At 48.2% G+C, this 23,968-nt stretch overlaps 1 protein-coding gene across 2 annotated transcripts in view; it reads right to left on the bottom strand.

Annotated features, from left to right (window-relative positions):
- Positions 1-23,968, bottom strand: part of HIRA (histone cell cycle regulator) — a 436,977-nt gene that overhangs the window by 66,297 nt on the left and 346,712 nt on the right. For both annotated transcript variants that reach the window (XM_086942648.1, XM_086942649.1), the window contains exon 20: positions 8,375-8,433. In XM_086942648.1, coding sequence (XP_086798774.1) covers positions 8,375-8,433 — 59 coding nt within the window. The remainder of the gene's footprint in view (positions 1-8,374; positions 8,434-23,968) is intronic.

The following is a 23,968-nucleotide window of genomic DNA, read 5'->3' as shown; positions in this document are numbered from 1 at the left end:
TAAAATAAAAACATCAACAGCATTTCAAATGTGTAAATATTGCTTTATACTGAGAGCCAATGGTGCACGCCCAACCCCTGCTTCTTGTTCTGTGAAACAAATCCACAGTTTATGCCACATTCCCTTTTTGGTGGGAACTTAGACAGCTGCTTGACATTACTTTAATGTGACATCAATCTTGGATGTAGACATGGTTATTGATGTATTTATTGGAAATACGCGTTTCGCACTACTCTTTGTATATTTTACGTATTTAATGTAGCGTGGCCATAAAGGACCAAAGAGTAGTGGAATTCAGTTGAAACCGGTTTATAAACAATAGGGGAGGGGAGGATGGTAGCAGGTTAGAGAATTGATCACTGTACATTTTGTTTTTGTAAATTTACTTATTTTGTACAATTTTGGAAGCACGGTAGGAGAGTTATGATTGTAATTTTAATTGCTGTATGCTAGCTCCACATATTTCGGTTAACAACAATTTGATACAGACTACTTGTCAAGCATAAGTTTCAGTCTGGTACGAATTTGTTATGGTATCTTAATTGTGTATGACCAGACTGGAGAACAGAAATCAGTTGTGACACAATTTTATCTAATGGGTTTAGACCTTCTGACCTGCGTTTAATATTTCTTTCAGAAAGTGGAGAAATTTGCATTACCACCAAACTCAAAGTCATGCTCCATGTGCTTAGGGATAATTATACCAGACAAGCAGCAGCACTATGACAACTGCTGGCTTTCAAGGCCTAGTAATCAGGATAATGTACTGTATGGCTAAACCAAAGGCAAGACCGATTGGCTATGCAAGCTAGTGTCAAGGCTGCGCTCCAAATGGCTATCTAATTCATGGTTGATGCATGGAACTAAGCCCTCGTATCGAGGTTTAGAAATCCAATGCCTGTGGCTCTGGGGACCCCCAGATTTTGTCTCATTAAAGGTGGTCACTAAGGGGGGCGTGGCTACGCAAGCGGAGATGGCGGTCGCAGCTTGTTAGAGCTCCCGCTGGCCCGCTGGCCCGCCATTGATCCGGCAATTAATCCTGGCCCCCGAGCCCAAAACTCACAACCCGAACGGGGCGGATATTGCCAGAGGTGCCAGGGACCCTCCGGTGTGGTCAGCGGAGATCCCGAGCAATTGAGCGGGACGAGACAGTGGAGCGAGGAGTGCGGTCTAGCGCGCTGAGGAGCAGCCGGGGCCTCGATTTTGGCGCTCCCCGGCCGGGGAGCCTTGGAGTGGGTCGGCTGGCCCAGCAGTTGCCGCGGCATTTGGTTATCCTGGACGCCGAGGGGCTGCTAGCGATTCTTCTCCCAGGGCCCGGCTGGACCTGGAAGAGTCGGTGGAGCAGTGAGCTGACCGGAGCGGTTGATGCGGCCTGGTGACCCGGGTGCAGCCGGGGCCTCGAGTTTCGCGGCCCCCGCGTCTACCAGGGGACCTGTGGACTCGGAGGGGGGCAGAAGTCCCAGTGAGACTGGACAGCGGTGGACGGGCCGGGGAGCGGCTGGCCTGCCGGGCGACTGGCGGAGAACTGTGAGTCACCCAGTCAAGGGACATGCTTGACGCCAAAATATGGGCAGTGGGCGCGGATGTGACCCTGGTGCGCCAAGGCTTGAGAAATGCAGTGGCACGAATTACAGAGGCCGAATCCAGAGTGTCAGTTGTGGAAGATGACGTGAGTACCCTTAAAAAGAAAATGGCGGCGATGGAAACTGTGCAGCGGAACATAGCGCTCCGTGTGGAGGATGCTGAAGGGCGCGCACGCCGCAACAACCTCCGTTTCATTGGCTTTCCGGAGAGATGTGAGAAGTGCAACATGGAACAATTTCTCACGCAGTGGCTGGAGACATGGATGCCCCCGGGGGCTCTATCTAACTGCTTCGTCATTGAACGCGCACACCGCGCCTTGACGCAGAGGCCACCCGAGGGCGAACGGCCTAGGGCGGTAATCGCTAGGCTTTTGAACTATCATGACCGAGACGCCATTTTGAAGGAAGCTAGAACCAGGGAAGCCATCCTCTATGAAAATCGGAAGATAATGATCTTTCCTGACTACACTAAACTTGTACAGCAGCAGCGCCACTCTTTTATGAACGCGAAGGCGAAGTTGCGAGGTCTTAAGCTCCAGTACTCCCTGCTGTACCCAGCGCGTCTGAGGGTAATCTTCCAGTCGCAGACACTATTCTTCGACACTCCGGAGGACCTCTTCAAATGGACCGATGAAACGGTGCGAATCAGGCCGAACTCCCAACCGGGGCTAAACCCGGGCTCTCCTAGGGGGTCGCCGCAGGAACAGAGAGACCGAACAGCCAGGAACAGGCGTTCCAAATCGCGCAAGCGGTCGGCCTCAGTCAATGGCACGCAGGACAGTGGTAGAACCGAAGATTCGGATCACTCTGGAACAGATCACTGAGGATTATGGAGACTCGGCTCCCCCTTTTACATTTGATATTGCAAATCCTGACTAACTGCATCGGGTCGCCAGGGGCTCAGTGGACTGGATGCCTTATTGCTGCCTCAGGGTTACATTGCAACTGTCTACTGATCATGAGTGGGGTTGTGGGGTGGGGTTCGGGGACTACATAGTAGGGGCTACCAATCTCCTACCAATGTGGGAGGCACTAGGGGAGGGGGGATGAGTTCACTGTTTTTTGGGACGTTGGGATCCATTGGCATGGATGGGCCCGGGCCCTCTGTTTTGGTCTCGGGACTACCCATGCCGCGACAGGTACTTCATGGTTCATTGAGGTATAGGGTGGGGGGAGGCGGGTGGCCGGGGACGTGGCTGCTGAGTTGGGGATGGGAACTGTTTGGGAATGTGGGGCTGCAGAGTTGGTGGGTGTTTGGGGGGTGGGAGGTAGGGAGGAGAGGGTGGGGGTTCAGGTTCTGTTGGGGTGCTGGGGTGGGTGGAAGAAGCTGCACGTGTGTTTCGTAATGGTGTTCCGTACAGTGCGCGATGAGTGGCGTTGGTGCAAGGGGCCCGCATGGTGGATCCCACTTGACTATGGCTGAAATGTCTCAGACTCCCCGAGGAATCTCTGCGAGTGATTACGTGGAATGTCAGGGGACTGCTGGACAAAATTAAACGTGGGGCAGTATTACGCTGGGGGAAAAAGGAAGTTGCAGATGTACTTTTGCTTCAAGAAACTCACATGATGGGCTCGAAAGTACTGGGTCTACAGAGGTTTGGGTATCATCAAGTTTTTCATGCGGGGTTTTCCAGGGGGTCCAGAGGGGTGGCCATTTTGATACACCGCAGGATGGCGTACGTCCACGAGAAGCAATGGGTAGATCCACAGGGACGATACCTGTTTGTTAAAGGCATGGTGGGCACTGAGTCCGTGGTGTTTGGGAGTGTTAATGCCCCCCCCCCCCCCCCTGCAGTGGGCCCTAGCTGAGAAGCTATTCACAGTGTGGGAGGACATTCCTGAGTCACTAGCAGTGGTTGGGGGGGGATTGGAATGACGTGATGGACGTATGTGTGGATCGCCGGAGGCGCCAGGTAGTGACTGAGACCCCCCCTCCCTCCCCCCCACCCACCAGACTGCATGCTATGATTGAGGGGCTGGGCTGGATAGATACATGGCGGCATATGCACCCTACAGTACGCGAGTATACATATGTGTCAGCAGTGCATGGTTCCTTCTCGCGGCTGGATTATGTGTTTGTGCCCAGGGAGTGCTTGTGCAGGGTGAAGAGCGCTGAAATCTTGCCGAGGGGCTTATCCGATCACTCCCCGGTCTCGGTTGGGGTGGAACTCCTTCGGAAACGGCAGCCGTTTAGATGGAGGATGTCCTCGTGGCATCTCCAGCAACCTGCCTATGTTAAACACTTGCGAGAAGCCATAGACTTCTATTGGCAAGAAAACCTGGTTGGGGACGTCGATGTAGGAGTGGTGTGGGAGGCTATGAAGCCCACCATACGGGGTGTAGATATCGTGTGGTGCACCGCGGCCAGTCGAAGGCGTCGAGAACAGATTACAGAGGCGGCTGCGCAGGTAGCAACCCTGGAACAGCGGACCAGTGAAGGGAGCGGCAACGTCGAGATACGGCTGCTTCTCCAGGCACAGCAATCATACGCATCTATCTTGATGGATGAGGCCAAACAGGCGTGGCTGGCCACACGAAGTAGGGTGTACCAATGGGGGGATAAGTCATACACAATGCTCCATAGACTCTGCCAGCACAACCTCCAGCCCATTACACTGCCGGGTCTCATGAACGATAACGGAGAGGTCCTAACCGACCCAAACGAGCTGGCGGCGAGCTTTGCCACGTACTTTACAACCCAGTACGCCCCGTGCGACCAATTGTCGATGGACGAGGTAGCCCGGTTTCTCAATGAGTTGCCGCCTGTAACGGTGTCGGATGAGACCAGGAGGACCCTGGATGCACCCCTTACAGCGGAGGAGCTGGGCGACGCCCTGGGACAACTTAATGCTGGGAAGGCCCCTGGCCAGAGCGGCTACCCATGTGAGTTTTTTAAGAAATTTCACGTACAGCTAGGGTCCCATTATCGCCGGGCGATCGAGATGGCACGTACACAGGGCACGTTGCCCCCGGACTGGGGTCATGCTGAAATAGTAGTCTTTCAGAAACCAGGTAGACCCCCCGATAGGCATGACTCATATCGGCCCATCTCTTTAATCAATATAGAGGCTAAGATTATAGCTAAGGCCCTAGCGAATCGGCTATTTCCGCATATCACGGATCTGGTCCACTCGGACCAGGCCGGACTCATGCCTCACAGGGCAACGCGACATAACATTCGACGCGCACAGGCAGCGATTGATGCCATAGGGGCCACGGGAGACCTGGCGGCACTGTTGCTAGCCGACATTAACAAAGCCTTCGATTCTGTTAGCTGGTCATACCTCTTTGCACTCCTGCCCTGTCTCAATTTGGGCCCGGTCTTCTTGTCATATGTCAAGCTACTCTACACAGACATAACGGCCTCGGTACGGGCCGCGGGGGCAGTGTCGGAGATGTTTCGCATTGGTTGTGGGACCAGACAGGGGTGTCCGCTTTCCCCCTACTTATTTGCTCTGGCCATGGAGCCCCTGGCCGCCAGGGTGCGCCTTGATGCGCAGATACGGAGCTTTGTGTGGAATGCCAATCGGTCGGATAGAATTGCGTTATACGCGGACGATGTCCTTTTCTTTCTTACTGACTTGCAGCGCTCGGGACCACGTGTGTTGGAAGTTATGCAACTCTTTGGGGAGGTCTCGGGCTTATACCTGAACTTGCATAAATCCACTTTATGGGTACTGGGAGGTGGCACAGTGACGGATCCCTGGGCATCGGGACAGCGGGTGGTTACAGATGGTCTGAAGTATCTTGGAGTGTTTCTATCCGAATCGGCAGACACTGCCTGGGAACGCAACGTATTGCCCGTCTGGGAGCGGGTCCAGACAGATGTGAAAACTTGGTCTCGGATGCCCCTGTCTATATTTGGCAGATCTGCGATTTTCAAGATGGTTGCGCTCCCGCGCCTCCTCTACCAATTGCAGAACCATCCCTAGCCGATCACACCCCAGTGGTTTCGACAGGTCAATTCAGTCTTGGGCCGCTTTCTATGGGCTGGAGGAGCAGCCAGAGTAGCGCTGCGTACGTGCTTCTTATCCACCTACTGTGGAGGTCTGGCCACCTCGGATCTACAGTCTTATTACCAAGCCGCTCACCTCCTCATCCTGAACGAATGGTGGTATGGAGACGGTGGAGATCCGGCCTATGCCCTAGAATGCACGTTGATGGGCGACAATACGCTCCACACCATCCTCTACTCACCCCGGCTGCGCCAATCGTTGCCGAGGGTCACCGGACTCGTCTTTGCTGTGTGGCGGCAGGCCTTACGCCGCATGGGCTGGTGGGGCAGGCTGACCGCTGAAACGCCACTGTGGCGTAACGGCCTACTACCCGAACTATCTAAATTATCGGGATTCGATGGCTGGGACACGATCGGAATCTCACAGCTAGGACATGTGATGTCCAGAACGACGCTCAAGTCCTTCCAGGCGCTTAGCACCGAATTTGATATGCCCCAGTCCCAATTTTTTCGGTATCTACAGTTCCGACACGTACTAACGCCCAGTATTGCCAACCTTGACTCACTCCCTGAATTTAGTCCGATTGAGGCGAAGGTCTTTATGGGTGACCTTGGGGATAAGAAGGTCTCACGTATCTACCAGACGATGGTCACCCACTGTTCCTCCACTCTTCTTCCTCTAAAGACAGCTTGGGAAGCAGATATCGGTCCATTGGATGAGGATGATTGGCGGGAGGCCCTGGAATCCCCTAGGGGGGCAGCCATTGCGATACGGTTTAGACTAATCCAATTCAAAATTCTCCATAGGGCCTACTACACCCGTGAGCGTCTGTGGAAAGCAGGCTTGATTGAGTCCCCGGAATGCCTGCGCTGTGGGGTGGAAGTAGGCACGCTGCTCCATACGGTATGGTCGTGCCCTAGGCTGGTTGGCTTCTGGAGGGGTGTGTGGGGCTGCCTGTCTGAAGTGCTGGGCTGGACCCTTCCTCGTACTCATCGCCTGGGCCTACTGCACATCCTGGAGGGGGTTGGTGGAAACATCTACAAACGACACTTGCTACTCCTGGGGCTGGTGGTTGCCAAAAGAGACTTGGCCCGAGCTTGGAAGGATGTGAGGGCCTCCACCCTGAGTGCATGGAGAGCTGGACTGGACTTTTGTATGGGTCTAGAGCGACCGATATTCGAAGCACGAGGATGCCCCCGCAAGCACTTTAAGGTATGGAAGAGGTGGGCAGATTATAGGGGCTTGACGCTGGACCCCCGGCGGAACCTGAGGAAGATCTTTAGCCCCCTAATGTCCGGCGAGCCCGTACTTTGCGCCTAGAATTGCCACATCACGACCAAGCATCAACACAGTTCGTACACACGTGCACAGGGTTAGGGTGGGTTACAGGGAGGGATATGGGGAGTTGGGTGGTTTGGGGTTGAAGGGGTAGGGGCGGGTGTAAATGTTTCCTCGTATTATTGATTTATTTTGGTTCCTCGATTGGACGCTTGGTCCTATGCTGTAATTGTATCAAAATGCCTGGTGGTATTCTCCTGACTGTGGGGTGCCACACTTCTTACTATGCCTGACTCTATCAATAAAATTTGTTGTGAAAAAAAAAAGGTGGTCACTAGTGCTGCAACAGGTGCAATAATGAGCAGATTCAATGGGCCCGATTCACAGAACTAACTTAAGACAAAATCCTAAACTTACTACTTTTGGTATTCATAGAAGTTAGGATTTTGTCTCAAGGCAGCCTCAAGGCAGACTCAAGGCAGACTCAAGGCAGACTCAAGACAGACTCAAGGCAGACTCAAGACAGACTCAAGACAGACTCAAGACAGACTCAAGACAGACTCAAGACAGACTCAAGACAGACTCAAGACAGACTCAAGACAGACTCAAGACAGACTCAAGACAGACTCAAGACAGACTCAAGACAGACTCAAGACGGGATTTTGTCTTAAGTCTGTCTTAAGACAAACTTAAGACTAACTCCTAACTTCTGTGAATACCAAAGTTAGTTCTGTGAATCGGGCCCCATGTTCTGGGCAATTCTTTTTGTGCAGCACAAAAGTAGCAGTGGCTGGCTCTTATCAGAGTGAGATGCTGCTGGGTGCCACAGGGCTAACCGCAGCATCTGCAATGGAAGAAGTGTCCAGGAGCAGCAACAATGTACAATGAATAGCTGCTTTGTAGACAACATTGTGCGTTTCAAAACCAGGATCAAAAAATCACTTTCTAGGAATCAAATTGTACTGGCTGATAAACACCCAACACAGTAGGCATATTATATTTTACCAATCTTACTCTAAAGGAGAAATCAGGTGTGTGTACAAAACCCTCTATTCAGCAGGGCAATACCAAATGCATTAATCAGCAGTGAACACCAAACCAGACCAGCAAAGTGCGTAAAACAGCTCTTGCTTATTTTATGGGAAGGATTCGGTAGACCAGGACTAAGGTTGCTGAGCAAAAACGCAATTGAGCTCCACCCTCATACTAGCCAGTACAGGAAGACAAGAAGCACAACCTTTAGGTGCAAGAAGGTTTCGTACTTTTCCTTTGACCTAACCACTGCAACTTTTGATATCAGCAATTAGCTGGCAGTGTTTTCATGTGTTGGGAGTGTAGTAATCTGCAGGGGACTGGGACACTTCGCTGTCTACTGTTGATCATAGATTAGAGGCTAGGATATGTTCAGTGGGCCTCCTACAACTTCTGTATTATCTGAATACTGCATGGCCCACACTTCCAACTTGGCTATCAAGAACTTTTAACTGTTTATGATCCACATCTGCACAGAACTTTAAAACCCTTTCTTCATTTAATGCAATGATTATAAGGCCATACCTAATAAGATAGTCTGCAGGGACTCCTCTTTGACGATGACGCACTGGTTATGGACATCCCTGCAAGAGGATTAGTAAAAGAACAAACATTAACAGATTACATTGCAAATTAAAAAGCATAACAACCTTATAGAAAATGATTCAAATAACTTTCAACAACCTGTGTGCTGCAAACATTAAGCAACTGGTTTCTTGAATCCGTTGAGGTTAACCCATAACCGGCTCCAACTACCTTATGTTCTAGACCTTTAAGTGTAATAATCAACTAACTGGACCCTTATGAAAGGTAAGTGGGTCATATGCCAATCTACGACATTAGCCAATCCTAGAGAATTTTCAGTTAAGTAACTTTTTTCCTTCCCCGGCATTTACTCTTTCATAGATAACAGTGGAAGGCTGGCATGAGGCTTACCTTATGAAAAAAGACTTCCTGTACACTATTTAACAATGAAACAGCCGCTCACTACAAGTAGTCTCTCAACATAATTATTTGACCCAAACATTGAATAACCAGTTCGAGACACAGTGGCCTCCACTACCCTCATAGACTCCAACTATCACATTTTCTGGCTTGTCAATTAACTGCAAAAACAACAGTTGATGGACAGAATGCAGAACAATGTCATACATTCACCCCAGTACAGAGATCAGGGCCTAAATCCATAGTTTTTTTGCTCACCATGCCATACCAGTTTGAACCCAGCCATATGCAAATCCGTCTTGACCCTGCCTCATGCAAACAGTCCAGCTCGAACTGCCAAGCCAGGTCCTCCATGAACTGGAAACAAGCATCCTAGGACCGGTTTCCGGGTTTCATCCCTCTTCAGCCAGGATAGCTTGATCCCAGTGGCATGGAGAGCACAGGACCCACGTCTGGGCATACCCGTCCCACTCGGGGTGATAAATGCAAAAACAACAGTTGGTGGACAGAATGCAGAACAATGTCATACATTCACCCCAGTACAGAGATCTGTGCCTAAATCCATCCCGGATTCAAGCTAGCCTGGCTGATGAAGGGTTTTACCCAGAAATCGGTCCCAGGATGCTTGTTTCCGGTTCAAAGAAGACCTGGCTTGGAAGTTCGGGCTAGACTGTTCCCATGAGGCACAGGGTAACAACTGATTTGCTTATAGCAGGGTCTGAACTGAGGTGGTGAAATGAATTAAAGAATGATGATGGATTCAACCCAGATCTGTGACTGGGGGAGAGTGTCTGAAAAGTTTCAGCGCTCCGTCCATCATCTCCTTGTGTTTGCTTTGTTCGCCCTAAGTTGGCAGGGTATGCCCAGACGTGGGTCCCTTGCTCACTTTGCCAGCTAGCCTGGCTGATGAAGGGTTTTACCCAGAAACCGGTCCTAGGATGCTTGTTTCAGGTTCAGGGAAGACCTGGCTTGGCAGTTCGACTGGAATGTTCCTGTGAGGCACAGGGTCAAGACTGATTTGCATATAGCTGGGTCTAAACTGAAGTGGCGAAGTGAGCTAAAGAATGATGATGGATTCAACCCAGATCTATGACTGGGGGAGAGTGTCTGAAAAGTTTCAGCGCTCCTTCCATCATCTTCTTGTGTTTGCTTTGTCAATTAACTGCACAATATGAAAGGGGAAGAAAGAAAGGTCACATAAGAATCTATGAATGATGCCAATGCTGGGGAACTGTAGTTACTACCACTTGATCTTTCATAGTTTTACGTGCTTGATTAAGACTAACATAGCAGTAATAAACATTACAGTGGTAGGCGGTAATGCAGTTCACACCTTAAGCAAACAAGTTACGTAGCATCACATGTCCCACTTTTGATTCTGCCTATTTCAAAACCTCATTTCATGCAAATCACAAGAGTTACTTCAAACCATAAGCCTCGTTGTTTCAGCTTGACTGTTCTTATTGGAATAGGGTCAAGATTGATTTGAATACGGCTGGGTACAAACTGAGGTGGCAGAGTGCAAAATAACAATTGATTTGTTGCAGCCCAGTAATAACCAGTGATTAATTCAAGCCTTCCATTCATCAGTATTTTGTACAATTTGGTACAGATATCGGCTAGGTTCCAAGGTAAGAGTCTGAGGGCCAGATGTACCACCAATTTTAGCATGCGTAAACGGGTTAGCGACCCGTTTGCACAGGCTAAAATTGGTATGGCCATGTACTAACACAATTTTGCGAGTGGCAAATGAATTGCGAATCGCAAAAAAGTGTTTAGAGACCCGCTGTTTGGAAGGGGCGTTCCCTTCCAAATAGCGACTCTCTAACCCATGTACAAATGTTTTGCGACCACAAGGGACCCCTTCCGCTTTGTGACAGGCTCTGAAAATATTTTTTAAGGGCAGGCAGAGGCCTTAAAAAATGAAACAAAAACATTTCATTATTTTTTGTTTTGTTTAATGCATCCCGTTTTCCTTTAACCCCTGCGATGCTCATGACGAGCTCAGCTCGTCATGAGGTATACCTCTAGGGTGTTCATGACGAGCTGAGCTCGTCATGACCACACCCATTAACATTATGACCCAGCACAGCAGAGGGATATCTCAAGCATCCAAGGTGTTAAGAAGACCGTAGGTATAGATTCCTTACCATAGAATAGCAATGCCAACCTCGGAGGTCGGTCTGTGAAGCAAGTTCACACCAGGAAGTCCAAGAGAACTGAATGGCCGAAAATGCAGTCTCTCCGGACTTGGCTGTCCAGGCAGTAATGATTTGTGAAAGTGTGCAGGGATACCCACGTGGCTGCCTAGCAGATGTAACAACAATTGTTACTTACATGTAAACAGGTGGTTCTCCAGTATTGGTGTCTTTCATAGATTCACATGCTTGAATATATTCCCCGTCGTCGGAGTGGGAGTCCCAAGGTAAATAAAATAGCAATAACATACTCATAATATGTATATGTAAAAACAAAACACATGAAATACACATTAGAAAAGAGGCAGTAAATGCCTAGACATAATTCCACATAGGAATACATGGAGAGAGAAAAAACACCTGTAGTCTATTCCGGTCATTATGTTGGCCCAAACTGTAGCCAATCAGGTGCCAGCAGCCCTCCAGAACCTTCTCCTTAGAGCTCAGTACCTCAGATTATCGTAGCACAAGAGTGACCATAGAGTCTATGAGGAGAAGAGAGCCTTTGAGGGGAGGAGGGTGGGTCGCATGTGAATCTATGAAAGACACCAATACTGGAGAACCACCTGTTTACAGGTAAGTAACAATTGTTCTTCTCCAGTATTAGGGTGTCTTTCATAGATTCACATGCTTGAATATAGAATAGAAATCAGTAATAGCCAGAAAAAGCTTCCATAGTCATAATACACATGAACAGACATATATATATATATATATATATATATATATATATATATATATATATATATATATATATATATATATATATATATATATATATATATATATATATATATATATATATATAGTCATGCAAGTCATAACAGTAAAATGGTAAACCATAATGGATGAGGGAAGACAAAGGCTCACCTTATTGAAAAAGATTGCGAAGCACAGCCTCTCCTACTGCAGTATCTGCTTCGTTGATGGCACCCAGGCAGTAGTGTTTCGTAAACGTGTGCCTGCTGGACCACGTAGCTGCTCTGCAGATCTGATGCAGCGGTACACCGGCGAACAAGACTACATCGCCAGGTGGAATGGGCCCTCACTGAAGACTGTATAGAGGCTTGCCTGCCTTTTGATGGCAGAAAGCAATGCCCGAGGAAACCCAACGAGCAACAGTAGGTTTGGTAACTGGACTCCACTTGTGGAAGCGTCCATAAGCTATGAACAGTTGATCAGATTTGCGAAAAGGGGCCGTTCAGCTGATGTAGAACTTTAAGCACCTTTTAATGTCCAAGGAGTGCAAGCGCTGCTCCGCTGGAGACTGTGGGTTAGCAAAGAAAGTCTTTAAGAAAACAGGTTCGTTGATGTGGAAATCCGAAGGCACCTTAGGCAGGAAGGTGGGATTAGTGCGAAGCACTACACAGTCCTGTTGAAATTGAAGAAAAGGAAGATTTATAGTGAAAGCATGAATATCACTTACGCGACGTGATGTCAGCGCAAGGAGAAGAGCAACCTTCCAAGTGAGAAACCTCAAGTCAGCCCTGTGTATAGGTTCGAATGGTGCCTTCATTAGTTGTGCTAACACGATGTTAAGGCGCCAAGAAGGAGGAGGGCGCCGAATTGGTGGGAATTTGCGGAACAATCCTTTGAAAAATTGACGCTTTATTCTGGAGGAACAGAGTGAGGTGGAGCCATCCTGGCAGAAGAGGGAAATTGCCGCCAGAAAAACTTTCAAAGTTGAATTAGAAAGTCCAGACTGAGCCAGTTGTAAAAAGAACGGGAGGAGCTGCGCATGCGTTGAACGAATGGGATGGACACCAGCAGCTGCACACCAATGGCAGAATCTTTTCCATTTAAGCTTGTAGGTTTTAACCGTGGACGGAGCTCTGGCCTGAGCGAGAATGTCTCTACAGTCCGGCGGGATGGTTAAATGGGCAAATTCAAGGTGCTCAGGTTCCAGGCTGACAAATTCAGAGAAGAGGGGTCCGGATGGCAAATCTGACCCTTGTCCATCGTAAGGAGGTCCATCCGAGGATGAAGAAGGATGGGCTCGCACTGGGATAGAAGAAGTAGCTCCGAGAACCATGCCTGTTGAGGCCATCTGGGAGCGATCAGAAGAATGTGGCAAGGCTGTCTCCGCATCTTCCACAATACTCGAGGCACCAGAGGGATTGGAGGAAAAGCGTAAGCAAACAGATTGCACCAGTTCATCAAAAGGGCATTGCCCTGTGACCCTCGGTGGGGATGCCAGCTTGCGTAAGATGGGCATTTCCGGTTCTCTGGTGTGGCAAAGAGATCCAGTGATGGACGACCTCATCGCCGAAAAATCAACTTGAGTGTTGGTTGATGTAACACCCACTCGTGGGTCGATGACGTGGACCTGCTGAGGGAATCCGCTAGGATGTTGGAGACACCTGGAAGATGAACTGCGGTGAGAGGGATGTGGTGACTTAGAGCCCAGTCCTAGATCGACTGCGCCAGTTGAGACAAGATTGGAGATTTTGTTCCGCCCTGCTTGTTTATATAATGCATGCTGGTTGTGTTGTCCGTTTGAATAAGGACTGACTCCCCTTGAATCAATGGATGGAATGACTTGAGCACTAGAAAAATGGCCATCAACTCCAGCCTGTTGATGTGCCAGGCTCTCTGAGGCAGAGTCCACTTGCCCTTTATGGACAGGCCTTGAAGATGTGCAACCCAACCTTCCAACGAGGCGTCCGTCGTTAGAGTAAGGTCCGGAGTGTTGGAAAGGAACGAAGTCCCTGCCGAAAGATTGGATGGCTGCGCCCACCATTTGAGAGCCGCCCTCATGCGAACGGTGATACAGACTATGTCGTTGAAGGAACCGGTGACCTGACGCCACTGTCCATCCAATTCTTCTTGAATGGGGCGTGTCCGTAGTCTGCAATTTGGGATCAGTGCGATGCACGATGACGCCATCCCTAGAAATGACTTTAATAGTCGGACTGAAACGGACTGTTTTGTCCGTAGAAGAGACACCGATTGAAGAATCTTTTGTTGACGCTCCGGAGACACAAATGCTTTTGGAAGAGTTGTATCCAATGTGGCCCCTAGAAAGTTCTTGCAGGGAGCTGGATGTAACTGGGACTTTTCGGTGTTGATAGAAAGTCCGAGGGAGCGAAATACCTCCTGACAAAGGCGCGTATCCTGAAGCAGCTGCGTGCGAGACTGTGACTTTAGGAGACAGTCGTCCAGGTATGGAAAAATGTGGACACCCTGAAGACGCAGATAAGCTACCACAGGAGCTAACACCTTTGTAAAGGCGCGAGGAGCGGAGCATAGGCCGAAAGGCAGCACTTTGAACTGGAAGTCCCTCGGTCCCACGAGGAATCGCAAGTACTTCCGATGTCGCGGAAGAATAGAAACATGGAAGTAGACATCTTGGAGGTCGATAGTTGCCATGAAATCTCCCATTGAGAGTAAGCGCAAGATCTCCACCAGCGTTAGCATGCAGAAGGATTGGCACTTGAGATACTTGTTGAGTGCTCGCAAGTCCAATATCGGCCGCCAATCCCCGTTCTTCTTGATAAGGAAAAAACGGGAATAAAATCCCTTCCCCCTTTGAGACTTGGGCACCACTTCGACGGCACCCTTCTGTATCATAAGGCGAACTTGATGGAAGAGTTCCTTGATGTGGGCTGGTGGGGGGCCGGAAGGTGGAGTGGGAGGAGGAAGTTTGATGAACTCTAAAGCATGGCCCTTCTCTACAATGTCCAGAACCCAAGGGTCCAAAGTGATGGAGGACCATTGAGAACAGAACAGGGAGATTCGACCTCCAACTCTTTGGGTTAAAGGCAAGTCATTGTCTCTTGGGAGAAGATCCTCTGTAAGAAGATTTCCTCCTATAGGTCTTACAAGACTGCTGACGGGAGGACTGTTGCTGGTTATTGTTGTTGTGTTGGTTGCCTTGGTTGTAGGAGCGATATTGATTGCTTCCTCCTCGAAAAGTAGAAGAGGTGCTGCGTCCGCGTGCACCCCGAAAGGGCTGTTTCCAAAATTGTAAGGTTCCTAAAGAGCGAGCAGTGTCAGTGTCTTTTTTGATAGATTGCAATGCCTCATCAACATGTGCTCCAAAAAGTGATTTGCCGTCATACGGCATATCCAGGATCTTCGCCTGTACCTCTTGGCGAAAGGATGTGGAATGCAACCAACCTTGCCTGCGTAGAACAGCCCCTCCAGCGAGCTGCCGGAAACCAGCACAGGCAATATCCACGGCACAGTCAATAATCTCCTCCGGTGTTCTCTCCCCTTCTTGGAGAATTTGTAAGGCTTCCGCCTTGGAAGCATCTGGAACCAAAGCCACAAAAGCAGTCATGTCTGCCCACATCTCGCGGTCGTAACGCCCCAAAATAGCCAAAGCATTGGCCGCTCTCACTGTGGTGGAGGCCATTGTGGAAAACTTACGGCCTATAGCGTCCAGGCGACGACCTTCCCGATCTGGTGGGGAAGTAACATTTGTTCATTTCTCCCCTGAGGCGGAAGCCGGGGGCTCTTTGCTCTATCCCTCCATCAGCTCAACTGCACGTTATTGACTAGCGAATAACGTCTTTTAAAACTTGTACATATCTTAATGGCTCAATTTTAATTAGTACTCCCCCCTGTACCTCGGCGCAAGATTAGCGTCGCTCCGAGGTTGTCAACTGCCTCTCCCTTCGCACAGCGCATCCGATTTTCAGGCGCTGACACCTGACTCGACCCACCTCAGCCACCATCTTGCTGGGAGGTAAGGGTTGCGGTGCAGTTGTTGGACCCCTCCCGCCCTCCCAGGATACTTAAGGGTATGTTACACTTTCGTGGTGACATTTGTCCATTTCTCCCCTGAGGCGAAAGCCGGGGGCTCTTTGCTCTATCCCTCTATCAGCTCAACTGCACGTTATTGACTAGCGAATAACGTCTTTTAAAACTTGTACATATCTTAATGGCACAATTTTAATTAGTACTCCCCCCTGTACCTCGGCGCGAGATTAGCGTCGCTCCGAGGTTGTCAACTGCCTCTCCCTTCGCACAGCGCATCCGAATTTCAGGCGCTTACACCTGACTCGACCCACCTCAGCCGCCATCTTGCTGGGAAGTAAGGGTGCGGTGCAGTTGTTGGACCCCTCCCACCCTCCTCTAATTCCCCCTTGAACATGTATAAAAGCACTAGGCCTTCCCGTCCGCGCAGCGGGTGCGCCGGCGGCGCGCCGAAGACAAGCCCGTCTGCACCCATCCGCGCCTGGCCCGGGCCTAGGGCCACAATCCCTGGCTCTACTGATTCTGTGTTCAAAGGAGGATACTCTCGGCAGGCCCTACTAAATCTGCGCCCCCCGGATAAATGCCCTGGCACCGCCCTTACCTTTAATGATAACTCCTACCTCCCAAAAGCATGTACACACTGTCATTTTAAAATCTCTTCTGCACTCGAACCTCACACCACTCACTCCTTACCTCTTAATCACAAACAAAAAACTACCCACATTTTGGCTGCTCTTATCAACGCAAGATCGCTATGTAAACACAAAGAAGAAATTGCAGACTTGATCTTTTCTTTAAAACTCGATCTTCTTTTTATTACTGAGACATGGACCAATCCTTCATCAGAGCCTGACCCATTAGTCGCAGTCCCAGAAGGCTATAACATTCTTAACCCCTTCGATGCGGGTGACAAAACCAGCTCGTCATGGGCATTACCTGCGCTGCACGCATGACGAGCTGGCTTTGTCACGTAACGCGGGATTTTTGAAATTCCAGCGAGCAGCGGGAAAACCCGCTAGCGCGCATGCGGTTAAGCAAGATAGGGCCCTGAAAACAGGTGGTGGAATAGCCATAATATATCGTAACCACTTTAAAACTTCTATAAGTTCAGTTCCTCTTACCACATGTGAAGCTATACAATTCTCATCAATACTCACACCTTCTCAACGCCTTAAAGGCATTTTACTTTACCGTCCACCAGGTAGCAAAACTGAATTCTTAGCTTCCTTCACTGACATCCTTGAATCTTTAGCGACTGATAACACAACCACCATTCTAGGTGACTTCAACTTTGCCTTAGAGAATCAGGAAGATAAAGACACCAAAAGACTCTTATCAAATCTAGAATCTTTGGGTTTGACGCAATTAGTTCCTAGCAGCACTCATGACATGAAGCTGGCCATACGCTAGACGGCTTATTCTCTAACGATAAAAACATCAAAATAAAGGAAATTCTGCCACTAGCATGGTCTGATCATCATGCTGTAACGTTTCAAATTCAACTTAATTCTCCCATACAAACAAACGTCACTACACACTCCGGGACTTTTAAATCATGGAGAGATCTCGACAATCAATTACTTATGGAAACCCATTCATTAACGCAGCCAGTTATTTCTAAGGACCCCAACATAGCCGCCAATGAATACACCCATTGGCTCACAACAGCCATGAATAAATTAGTACCCACAAAATCTATTTCCAAAAATCGCAACTCTCCCTCAGCCCCCTGGTTTACCAACGCCCTTAGAAAACAAAAACAGATATGTCGAAATCGAGAACGACACTGGAGAAAGACGTATACCCCCGAGGATAAATCTCTCTACAAAAATGAACTTGCTATATATAAAAAAATGATTCTGGAAGAAAAAAGTCTCTACTACTCTACCCAGATTGAGGAAGCCAAACACTCCAATAAACAACTGTATAAGGTCATATCCAAACTTTCCAAGCTACCTCCCCAATCACTGCCTACTCCCTCACAGCTGTTCTGTAATAATCTTGCCAGCTTTTTCTACGACAAAGTTAACAACATCTACACTAATTTCTCTCATAGGAATATTGATTACTCCCACCCCCCTCAAACCATATCACTTAATTCCACCCAGCCTGCTTTTAGACAGTTTACAGCTACCAATATAGCTGAGGTTTCTAAGATCATGACCACCATTAAATCAGGCTCAGCCTATGATCCCTGTCCACCTCAAATTCTCTTTCCTGCGATAGATATAGTAGCCCCCCAACTCACAGAAATGTTCACAGGAGTCTATCCTGCCAAATGGAAGAACACCCTTCTTAAACCCCTATTGAAAAAACCACATTTGGACGCCGAGGACACTAACAACTATCGCCCGATTGCCAGCTTGCCCTTCGCAGCAAAACTAGCAGAAAAATTGATGTACGCACAATTATCCCAATACATCGAGGATCACTCCCTACTAGATGACACCCAGTTTGGCTTTCGCAAACACCACAGTACCGAAACAGCACTTATCAAAGCCACAGACGAGATAAGAACTATTCTCGACCAACGAGGAACAGCAGCTCTTGTCCTGCTCGACCTATCTGCTGCATTTGACACGGTCGATCACAACATCTTGATCGACCGTGTCAGTGGCATAGGTATCCAGGACAAGGCCAAAGATCTTCTCTCCTCCTTTCTCTCCAACCGCACCCAAACTGTACAACTGGGTAATTTTAGTTCCGCCCCGATGACACTTCCCTGCGGCGTCCCCAAAGGCTCATCCCTAAGTCCTACGCTATTTAATGTCTATGTGACAGATTTAGCAAGGGTCATCAAGGACTTTGGGATGAGCCTAACATCCTACGTGGACGACACCCAGTTGATTTTAGCAATAAAAAATAACGGAGATGAAATTGCGGCAAATTTTCACCATGGTATGGTAACCATCAGCAACTGGATGACAACCAACTGTCTCAAGTTAAACTCCACCGGAGCGGTCGTCGACGGGATGACGAAGCTGATTTCTTAGCACTCTTCGTCGACGATGATTTGGTCGTCGACGGTGGTGTTTTCTTCGTCGACGACGAAGCAATCGGAATGACAGATGGCACAGTCTTGAAACTGAGGGTTACCTTCGTCGACGACGATGTTGTCGACGATCCTGAAGCAGACGTCATCGTCGACGAGCCGAAGACGGCAGATTTCGTCGTCGGGACGACCAACTACGCAGAAAACGTGTTTTCTCACAGGAACATGAGAAGAAGACGCAGCAGACGCCTGAGAGCCAGGTCTCGTGGGCGTGGAAGTAGTAGGAAGAGGTGAAGATACCGCAGGGGCCAAAGAAAGAAAGTAAAGAGACAATTTCTTCTTTTTAATGAATGGAGAGGGCAACTCCTGCACACTACTACGTTTTGAAGCTGCTTGGGAACGACCAGAAATGAGACTTTCAGCATCAGAAAGTACATTTAGCCTTATCCTTAAGTCTCTGAAGCCACAGCAGGAGACTACCTTCCCTGTCCTTTAGAGTCTGTGTAGAAAAAGTTCTACAGAACTTACATTTACCCACATGATGGTCGGGGTAAAGACAGTAAATACACTTACTGTGTGGACCTTCTGAATAAAGGCGTAGCTTTACACAAGAAGAGCAAGGTCTAAAAAGAGACTTCTTACTTGAAGACATGCTGAAAACACAGGAAAAACCTGAAGAAGTAGAGAAAACTGAGCAGAGCTCAGGGAGACTCCCTTTCACACGACGTGCGGTAGAAAATAGAGGTACTGAGCTCTGAGGAGAAGGTTCTGGAGGGCTGCTGTCGCCCGATTGGCTACAGTTTGGACAAACATAATAACAGGAATAGACTACAAGTGTTTTTTCTCTCCCCATGTATTCCTATGTGGAATTATGTCTAGGCATTTACTGCCTCTTTTCTAATGTGTATTTCATGTGTTATGTTTTTACATATACATATTATGAGTATGTTATTGCTATTTTATTTACCGTGGGACTCCCACTCCGACGACGGGGAATATATTCAAGCATGTGAATCTATGAAAGACACCCTAATACTTGAGAATCCAACTGAACTCAACGTCCTAAAGCAGTAGATGCTGCAGTCACCCGGGTAGAGTGGGTGCACAGCCCTACTGGAGGTTCCTTTTTCTCCAAAGAATAACAGATCTTGATACATAGGACAACCCATCGTGAGATGGTACGTTTGTGCACTGCCCGACCTTTCTCGGCAGCGGGGCCCACATAACCCACGAAGAATTGATCATCCACCTGGAAGTCTTTAGTGCGCACGTTTTGGGTCCAGACGGTGGAGTCTCTCCTCCTCTTTGGAAGGGTGCGGCGGCGGGAAGAAGGTAGGCAATGTGATGGTCTGACATATGTGGAAAGAGGTAACCACTTTGAGCAGAAAAGAGGGCCTAGTGCGAAGGACCACTTTGTCCAGATGAACAGTAAGAAAGGGAGGCCTGGAAGACAGAGCCTGTAGCTCACTCGCCCTGCGAGCAGAGGTGATGGAAAGCAGGAAAGCAGTATTTAAAGGAAGATGACGAAGAAGACAATTATGTAGTGGCTCAAAGGGAGCACACATAAGATAAGTAAGTACAAGATTCAAGTCCCACTGGGGCATTACGAAAGAAGAAGGAGGAGGAGGAGGAGGAGGAAAAAGATGAGTAATGCTTTTCTCAAAATCTGCTTACAATAGGGGACTTAAAAAGAGAAGGCTGATCAGGAAGGCGAAGAAAGGCCGGAATGCTAGAAAGATAGCCTTTAAGAGTGCCTAGAGCAGAGCCCTGTTGGGCCAAAGAAAGAATGAAGATGAGAACCTCTGAAAGGGGGGCAGAAAGGGGATCCACAGCCTTTGCTGTGCACCATGCCACAAATATGTTCCATCTACAAGCGTATACCATCTTAGTGGAGGGACGCCTGGCTGCCAAGATGACGTTACAGACTTCGGGAGGATGGTTGAAAGCTGTCAACTGTCACAGCTCAATCTCCACGCAAGGAGGTGGAGGCTGGACAGGTTCGAGTGAAGAACCGTCCCCTGCTGCTGCGACAGAAGATCCTCCCAAAGAGGCAGTCTGATCAGAGGATCGATGGCCAAGCGCAAGAGCTCGGGGTACCAGACTCTTCGTGCCCAGTCCAGAGCCACAAGAGTGACTTGGGCCGGGTTGCGATTGATCTTCTTCAGCACACTGGGTAGACGTGGCACAGGTGGAAAGGCATACAGGAGGCCACAATTCCACTTGCGATGAAAGACGTCACTGAGCGAGTGCTGCCTTGGAAACTCCAACACGCAGAACTGATGACATTGCACGTTCTCTTCAGTGGCGAATAGATCTAACCAAGGTTCTACCCACTGCTGAAAGAGACCTTGCACCACCTCCGAGTCAAGTCGCCAATTGTGATCACCAGCCAGGTGTTGAACCAAAGGCGAAGTGCCTCTGGACATAGGGTCCACGACCCCACCCTACCCTGTTTGTTGCAGTACCACAAGGTTCCGTGCCGACACCTGCAGACTCTTCACAACAACACTCCTCCATCGCGGCAGGACCAGTAAGCAGATTCCCAACGTCAAAAGGCACCCCTGCAGTCTCCAACCCTGCGTCCGGGTGACACGATCTGAAAGTGTCCTGACGACGAGGGACATCTCTACTTACCTGCCCAGCTGTTAGTTCCTCCCAGAAGCCTTCCTGGACCGACACTGCAGCCGGAATTCAAAACCCACAACCTCTATAGGATTACAGTGGGCTCCTGATACCAACTAAGCACCCTGCACCCGGCCGCCCCTGTGCCGCTGGTGGTGTAGTCTTGGTGCCAACTTGGGACCTCCTTTGCCCTTAACTTAACCCCAGGAGCTTGCCTCCCAAGACCGAGCGGCCTGCCTGTGAGCAGACCCAACCGAGGTGCCCCCAACCCCATTGGTTCACATTGGCACCCAGGACTCTGCACACAGCCACCCTAGTGCTGCTGGTGGTTCACCTTAAATGATAACCTGAACCTTGGGGAACATTTGTTCTACCCCCTAAAACCCTATTCCTAAAACAGTTTACTTACCTGTAAACTTGACACTTCGTTTTTCTCCATGGGACTGTATGATGGTTTTTTTTCTGGAAATTCTTCGAAGTGTTGAACTGTCTTGTAGTGCAACAAAGGTAGCTTAGTGCTTTTAAATGGGTTAACCTGTTTGCTGATGTCCTGTGTTGTTCAAACTGTGTTAAGAGCCTGTTTCATGCAAAACTAGAAAAATAATCACGAAGTGATCCAAAGTTAGTCTAAAAGTAATTTGTAAGAGTTTTTTTAAGAGCTTACAAATCGTTTTCTCAACTGCAAAAGTAATCTTAATGTTCCTACAAAGCCAGTGTTCACTTTGATTTGAAAAGTAACATTGTATGAAGATTTTAACTTACCTGCTACTAAGTACAACTTGGTTCTAGAAATAAAACAACACAATATATTTTTATACAAACAATTGGTCTGGATTCAGTCCGAGTGTGGGCCATCATGTCTTGTCTGAGTGTGTACAACAAATGCTTAACATCAGAATCTCATAGGCCTGACTGCTAAACCACAGTACCACAAAAGAGACTAAAGTATTATCTACTTTAGCCTCTGCTATACCGCTGGGGATCCACTGGACTCTGCACACTATATAGGACTTTGGTATATACACAGAGGCAGCTTCCTACAAATACACAGACAGGACCAAGACATTTGAGGAACATGAAGACTGAATATTGTTCTTAGAAAGATTCAGAACAGGAGTTGGAAATGAAATCATCCAGATCATCCCGATTTCTAGACCATGACCAACTTTCAAAGAACAATCTACCAGATCGTGACAGGATACCATGTAAATGGCAATCTAACTCAATGAAGTAATACATGACTGAAAATACATGTAAAGAAACAGCTACATAAGCAGGAAGTTCAACTACTAACCCAAACTAATCTAAATAAGCATTGGAAATGCCAATAGGGCTGGCTTTAAAGATATGTTGTATCGCAATGTAAAGCATTACAAATAAATAGTATAGAAATTAATATGCATTTGTGTGGAAGCAAAGAACTGTAGAATAATATATGTGTAGGTTTAAAGGTCACGTGATAGATATACTGTCAAGACAGACCTAATAATCTATGTAGGTTAATGACTGCCTTCCTCCCATCTGTGCTGCTGCCAGAGAAAACCAAACACAATTACACTGCCAAGTGTGTGCCCCTGAAAGTTTAAGCTCAGCCAACTGGACCAATGAACTAGATGAGTAAAGCTGTGGGGAGCAAGCACTTTTGTGGAAGCACACAACGTCTGCCCAATCAAAACATGTACTCCCGACTACCAACATGTGGGCGGAGTTAAAGCTCCTCTAAAGTGATGCTCGCATAATTGTCTAGCAACAGCTGCACTGTCAAGCCAGACAATAAAAATGAAGAGATTCAGCGCCCTTCTGGGAGAGTGACACAACCCTTCAATGCTTTTTACATCATTAGTTTGATGGCTCTGTTGGCTACGTTCAGTAGTGTGTATATCGAAAATAAATGTGTCATCTTCCAGCAATAGAACACAAACCTACATTCGCTGAAGCCCTTCTCTTGAACGAACACGCTCTCATATTAGGTGAAGGGAAAAGCAGAAAACAACTGAGAATGTAAACTTAAGCAACTCATTTGCTAAAGACATACATTTCTGCAATTCTTAATTTACACCCAGACATGACAGAAGAGCTGACAGATGACAATAACAAGCATTTACAATGCAATGGTCTCAGCAGCATTAAAGGTAGAGCTATTGGCATTGCTCATTTTTTTTTTTTAAATCATAAATAAATGGCATTGTCATTTACATTGCCAATAGCTTCATCACGTACATATGCGAGACCTATTGCATTAGCACCCACACACACAGTAAGTAGTAGAGTGAGAAGTCGAAAGTGAGTAGGAGAGAGTTATTAGTAAAGAGTATTAGAGAGCGCAACAGAGCTGTGTGAATAATAACAGCTGTGAGCCCGTGCCTGAGGTGCATCATCAGGGCTGTGTGAATAATAACAGCTGTGAGCACCTGCCTGAGTTGCATCATCAGAGCTGTGTGAATAATAACTGCGTCAGCCCCGTGCCTGAGGTGCATCATCAGAGTTGTGTGAATAATAACAGCTGTGAGCACCTGCCTGAGGTGCATTATCAGAGCTGTGTGAATAACTGCGGTGCATAATCAGAGCTGTGTGAATAACTGCGTCAGCCCCGTGCCCGAGGTGCATCATCAGAGCTGTGTGAATAAAAGTCAGCCCCGTGCCCGAGGTGCATCATCAGAG

Source organism: Lissotriton vulgaris, chromosome 11 (assembly GCF_964263255.1).
Source record: "Lissotriton vulgaris chromosome 11, aLisVul1.2, whole genome shotgun sequence".
In the NCBI taxonomy this organism is placed as follows: domain Eukaryota; kingdom Metazoa; phylum Chordata; class Amphibia; order Caudata; family Salamandridae; genus Lissotriton; species Lissotriton vulgaris.
This window is presented reverse-complemented; position numbering and strand designations above follow the sequence as displayed.